Source organism: Haemaphysalis longicornis, unplaced genomic scaffold, assembly GCF_048455015.1.
Source record: "Haemaphysalis longicornis isolate Haplotype H1 unplaced genomic scaffold, Haemaphysalis longicornis Haplotype H1 scaffold_67, whole genome shotgun sequence".
In the NCBI taxonomy this organism is placed as follows: domain Eukaryota; kingdom Metazoa; phylum Arthropoda; class Arachnida; order Ixodida; family Ixodidae; genus Haemaphysalis; species Haemaphysalis longicornis.
Genome location: NW_027526419.1, coordinates 484,742 through 490,741, shown reverse-complemented (window position 1 = coordinate 490,741; position 6,000 = coordinate 484,742). Strand labels below are relative to the sequence as shown.

The 6,000-nt window shown below is 44.6% G+C and overlaps 1 protein-coding gene across 1 annotated transcript in view; it reads left to right on the top strand.

The window, feature by feature from the left end:
- The first annotated feature begins 746 nt into the window (after positions 1-746).
- Positions 747-6,000, top strand: part of LOC144144216 (protein MMS22-like) — a 64,990-nt gene continuing 59,736 nt past the window's right edge. The window contains exons 1-3 of the mRNA XM_077675586.1: positions 747-997; positions 1,193-1,367; positions 4,733-4,785. Of these exons, the coding sequence (XP_077531712.1) occupies positions 937-997; positions 1,193-1,367; positions 4,733-4,785 (289 nt within the window). The 5' untranslated portion in view covers positions 747-936. The remainder of the gene's footprint in view (positions 998-1,192; positions 1,368-4,732; positions 4,786-6,000) is intronic.

Below are 6,000 nucleotides of genomic sequence, written 5' to 3'. Positions count from 1 at the left end.
AAGGGTACCTGAGGGGAGAGGGGGAGGAAGAAATGGACAGAAAAACAATGGAAATTTAAAGTGGGAGGAGGAGATTGAGGGGTTGAAACATGGCAATTAGTATGAAGATCGGGAGTGTTTGGGGACGACGAGGGGGTTGTTGAGGTGGACTGGCGATGAGGTGACTACCGGCCGGAAACGCTGTGTAGTCTTTGAGATAAGTATGTCCTAGTTTTCTGGGGGTGTTCTGGTGAAGCGTGATGAAAGCCGATTGCCACAGCGCAAGGGAACCTTTATGGAAACTGTTTGGGCGCTTTCCCGGAGAAAGGTGACCTCATTCTGGGGGCTTGCTGGTGAGGTGGGCCCTCTCGACCAGCAAACACTGAATGGTTAGTGCCAGGCTGGTGTGCGCGGGCATACAACTACATTCGCACTATTAACACTATTAAGTGGTAGAGCATGCTCCTTGTGGGCGGCTTTGACAACTTGACGTGGAGAAGGATGTTGTGATGCAGTTTTTGAGGTGTGCCTTCGCGTCCACATGTTAGACGCACGAGACGTTGCGGCTGAATTTTCGGCGGGATAGTTCTTAGTGGGGCAAAAATGGCTAAAAAAAGTTTGTATTAGTGCTCAGAGGCATTTTATACGTAAATGGTACATTCGTAATAGTTTACTACAACGACTACACTCTGTTTTCACCCAACAGTTGGCAACCACGGTGCGTCTCAGCCGCTGTTGAATCCATGGTTGAATCCGATCCAATCCACTTGCGAACAAGCGCGCTCTTTTTGTGCAGAAACCTCTCTGTGACGCAAGTTCACTGTAGTTTCAGAAATGCGGTAATAAGTGCCGCGTTAGAAAGAAATGTAGCGCAGATTGACTATCCGTGATTTCGTGCCCTGCGATGCTTTGATTTTTCTCCTGGTGTGAAAATCCAAGAGCAGCGTAACCGAAAAAATGACATCCGTGGCTTCGTATCCGCACCAACCGGGGCGACCCAGGGATCGGAATGTTTTCGGTACGTTACAGTTTTTTCCCCGCCCGTTAGCTGCTTTGGTGACCTTAGTCGCAACTCCTAAAGTGTAACGTGGGACTCAACACTGTTGGACGGTTTGCAGGTGCGCGAGATCAGGAAAGCAGTACCGCTCATCTAAGGTTCTTTACTCTCGCAGTCGAAGCGACGCCCGTTTGAACGTTGTGTCTTATTTTACAGAGCCTACCGACGCAGACGTGGGCGTCATGTTCGACTGCACTGACAGAGCCGTCCGTGTCGGTGCTTCTGCGTGCAACTTCTCCCCCGACGTACCCTATGTCCGCCTGTGCGGTCAGCTTCTCTGCCGAGACCGGCTGACGCATGCGCAGCTCACCAGGCTGTTTTGGTCCGCAAGGTATGTGCATTTGGGGACGGGGAAAACATTTGGGGAAATTTATAACTGAGAGAATATGGGGACAAGCGATTAGAGAACTGCGAAGCGGCATGATCCTGACGAGCACGAAGGATGGGCATTGAACACGAGCGTGTTTGCGTTTAGGATTAGGGAAATCCATGTTTTAAATTCACGATTACGTGTCTAGCGGGGTTACAGCTGCTTTGACAACGAAAAACGAAAGTTGGGAACAGTGGAGATTTGTTAAAATTTTCATTTATGGTGGTTTTCGCGTTTTGTACAGAGGCAATGAGGTGACCAAACAGTATGCATTGAGCAAGTACTCTGTATAACTGTGCTGCGAACACAGCCAGAAGATGAATGCCTGTTGGTGAGCACAACAGACTACCGCACCTACTGACCACTAATGTTCATATACTTGACACAGCCAGCGACAAAAGCAGATGTAATTAGCACGATCGACCAGAAACGAGATGGCCGTAAAATTATTCGATCAGCTCGAAACGTATTTTCATCACCTGCTACCAGGCGGAGGTACGTCCTGGACACATTTCCAGGAAAGCTCCACCGAGATTATTCTTCCCTTCCAATAAAGAGGGGGGGCTTGGCGACCAAATTTGCTGTACGTCGCCACACCAAGATGGCGTCAAACAAACCTTTCCTGATTGTCTGCAACAAACTTGAAAGCCGTTGAGAACAGGCTTTCAGGAAAACGGCGGCGATCAAGTATTACCGTGCCCGGCTTGCGATGGCTGCTTTGTAACGAGTTCGGAAACGCCTCAGAAATGGGAGAGAAAAATGCCATCTCAAAATATTTCTTTCTTAGCAAACAAGGTATTGTTGACTGTCACACAAAAATTCAGAAGGCTACAGAATGCACAATCTTTCAGTCGAAACAAGAAGTGTCCCTTTATGTTATTCCCTGTCTAAATTCATGCATTGTTAGCTTATGCAGTTTTTGTTTGTGGATTTGGTAAAGCAGCTTGTGAAGATGTCTTACTGACAGCAGAAGCATGGTGAACTGAGTATTGAAATGGAAATAAAGTAGGAGAACATGTTGGCAGCTTAGGGTAGATTGTGGTGCCGTATGAATACGTCATTAGAAGCAGCAGCAGTTGCATATTAAAACAAAAGATGTGAAATGCGACGATGATAATAGCACCTCCGATACTGTTTCCCGCATTTCGATTTGTGACGGCACAATCGGCAAAAATAAAACGGGATTGGCATAGCTCATCTAACTGTTCTTCTGAAATAAACAGTAAGGCAGGGCCGTGTAAAGTAAAACAAACATATGCACGAAGTTCTGCTGGGTGCACGGTTTTTTAAAATGCACAGTTCTCAGCCTTTAAGCATTGTTAAACAACTTCTTTCCTTTCACATGGGGTAGGATTTGGTTGAGTTTTAGTTTTGGTCGGATGTTTTGCCTTGTCGTACTAGAGCAATAAAAATATTTCTGCAGGGGGACATGAGCGCTATCATCCCTTTTTGGCATTGGCATCTATGTTATGTACAGCAACTGGCGGCAAAAGTCTGGGATATTGTGGTGCCATCATCTACGTGACTTGTCTGTGTATTACCGTCTCTGCCTGCCCTGTTGGGGGATTGTGCAAACATTTTCTGCATCTTTTCTTAGGTGGCAGCATCGCTGCTACTTGGCTGACATTGTGCGACATGCTGTTTTGCGTCCTTAAAAACTGGAGGGGGAACGACGCAGAAATGCCAGCTTTACTTATCTATTTCAAAACAAACAAAGCATCATTTGCTGTTAAAAAAAAGCCGGAAAATATTTGAAAGGGGTTCCTAGTTAAAATAAAAATGCGTAATTTGGGCCTTACTGTTTGAACTTAAGACAGAAATCCAACTGTGTTGTTTTGTTTGAGCGGTCCTCTCTGCCGGTTGCTGCTGTTGTCTGTGACTGCGCACTTGCGTGTTCACTGGGTGGCATTTAATACACCGCAGACCTTGTTATAAACTGTGCCTTAACCAACGCAAAGTTAACATTAACCATGAGATTGGCAAGCATTAACATATTGAAGAGTGAGCTTGAGACCCTGCGGGAGTCTTTGAGGCTGCGTGTGTGGTGTCTTGTCTTTTTCAGTGCTTTGAAAATAAGCCAAACCTGTTGACTTTCTTTATATGCACCGCAAAGATAGCATACAAGTCAGTGAAAAGGTAGCCATGGTAAAATAACCAATATGTCAAGCTCAACACAAACTGCTTTTAATTAAGCCGCCTAATCCGGAATGTCAAAGGCAACGTAGTCGCCTCCTGTGGCATTTCCTATGCCCCAATCGACATTGCCAGTTTATGTCATTTACTGTCTTCTACAGATTGGCCGATGCCATTAAGGACAAATTTAAAATTGACGAATGCTTGGCTCTTGTAACAGAGCGACACGAAAGCACTGCAAACTTTAGTCTGGGTGTGTGCTGTCAAAATTAAGTCTTAGAAACATTTTTTTTTGCTTTCCAACCAATTTTGATAAACACTCATGGGCTTGTTCAGTTTTCTTAGCTGATTTCAAATATCTGATTAGTTTTGATGTGAGGTAACTAGTTTCCAAGTTAATTAAAAATTTTCCTTGAATGTTCTTGAGAACAATAGGGAAAAAAACTATTCAACAAAAAATTACCAGCAAGGCATCAATAGGTACCAGAAGTTGTGGAGAATGCAATTTGGGAAGCACTATTTTTGTTTTACGATCGCATACAAGTTTACATCAATTCTAACTACTAGGTTTGAAATACTCCTGCTAACCAATTAAAAATAACACTAATCGAACTACTAAAGCAACAAATGAAAAATATGCTTCCCTTATTGCGTGGTTTATACATTCAATGTCACAGTGCAAAAGAAATGATCTTCCTAACTGCACTACATGCTGGGGTGTACCTCTCGAGAATTTCCTATCACTGCGATACCAATCATGGCAAAAAAAGTGGGGAATTATGGGAAAATTGTTAATTTTTTGTGGGAATCAGGCTTCTATGGCCTTTATAAGTACCTGGTACTGTTCCAAGTTCGCAATTTTTGGAGGAAAACTGTGCTAATCAAGAGAAAAGTGATGCCTAAAAAAGTGCTTCTTCGGGCAATTTTTCGTTCCGAAAAACCAATGTGCCCCCTTAGAAGAAATGGCGGGAAGTCAAGGTGCCAGTTTTCCTATTTATCCCAGATGGGATAAAGTTGTACTTGACTGATGTCTTCTGTTGCTGTGTGTTTCTTATGCATCCCGCTTACTCTGCTTGTGTACACGTTCCCAAGGAGGAGGACTTTATCTTTTATAATGAAGTGGGATGTACGCATAGTTTCAAGGAAAAATTTGTTAGCCCTCCTGACAACCTTTTTCTATCGTTCTCACGCAGGTCGAAGTTCATGACCCTGGATGTTTCCCAAAGCTTTCACAGGAGCACAGAAGGTGAGTATCTTGAGTATGTCCTCCATGTTATGTTTCCTTCTGGTTCGGCAACAATTAAAAACAAAGTCCGACCATAAAAGTTTATAAAAACAGATGTTTATAAACAAAAAAACCTTTTAAAAACAAAGATTGTGAACAAGGGCCCCGTATGGGGGCCAAAACATCTTTGTCTATAAACTTTTATGCTTGACGTTCGTTTTTAATTGTTCCCATAGGTTTCCAGACGGGCTTCCATCCAACTTTTGGTTTTGTCCTTTTGGTTCGTGGGTTCGTGTTGTAAAATATGTTTTATCGCCTTTGGCGTCGGCTGGTCTGATTCACTGTGGGGCTACATTGAGGGCACGTAGCTGCTGTAGAGGTCACCGCGTAAGCAAAATTTGTCTGTACTCACTACTGCAATGAAAACCACAAGCCGGCAGTGATACTGAACGGGGCTCAAGTTTGGTTTTGTGGGAGGGATTTGTGATGTTGAGCCACTGTCGCTGGTTTCGTTCTTTTGTTTTTGTTGCGTGGAAGGTGAGACGACGTAAGTGCCCAATTCTTCCGCTCAATGCCATATTTTAAGTGCAGAGCACTTTAGGGGCTCGCCTTGTCGTCGTAGCTCGCTCGCTGGACCCAAGTAGAGCCACAGGGCGTTCTGTCGTAGCGGCTGTCGTCGCGGTGTAACCCAGAGGCTTCAAAAGCCAAGCGGTTTATATAGTCATACGCGTTCGAAACTCGTGAGTTGCTGGCACTTGTCATACATCTCCCCATTGTTCAGTGGAAAGAAAACTGCAGGTACATTTGAGGCAAAATATACGTAACTAATGGGCAATGCCCGCGTTCATTTAGTTAGGAACACTTGTTGGGTTGGTTTTTACGATAGTAAGCGAAAAAAGTGGCAGTGCAATGCCGGCACGTGTGGGAGGAAAAGCAAGCACAAAAAGAACAGAACTCCCGCTGGCGCAGTTTCAGGCAAGTACTGCGAAGGCGGGAAATTTGAATGGCATTGGGTGGTAACAGTGAGCGGATAACGGCGCCACAGCACATCATGGCGAATCACTGCTCTGCACTTACGACAGATTTTTAAGTGGAACGGCTTTAATTTTTATTGGTGGACAGAGTGAGGTCCTAGAACAGCTGTGACATTGCAACGTTTCAAAAGGAAGATGCAACAGGTCAAAAGCTGGGCAGTGAAAATGCAGTGGCGCTTCGTAATGTAGGTCTGATTGCTTT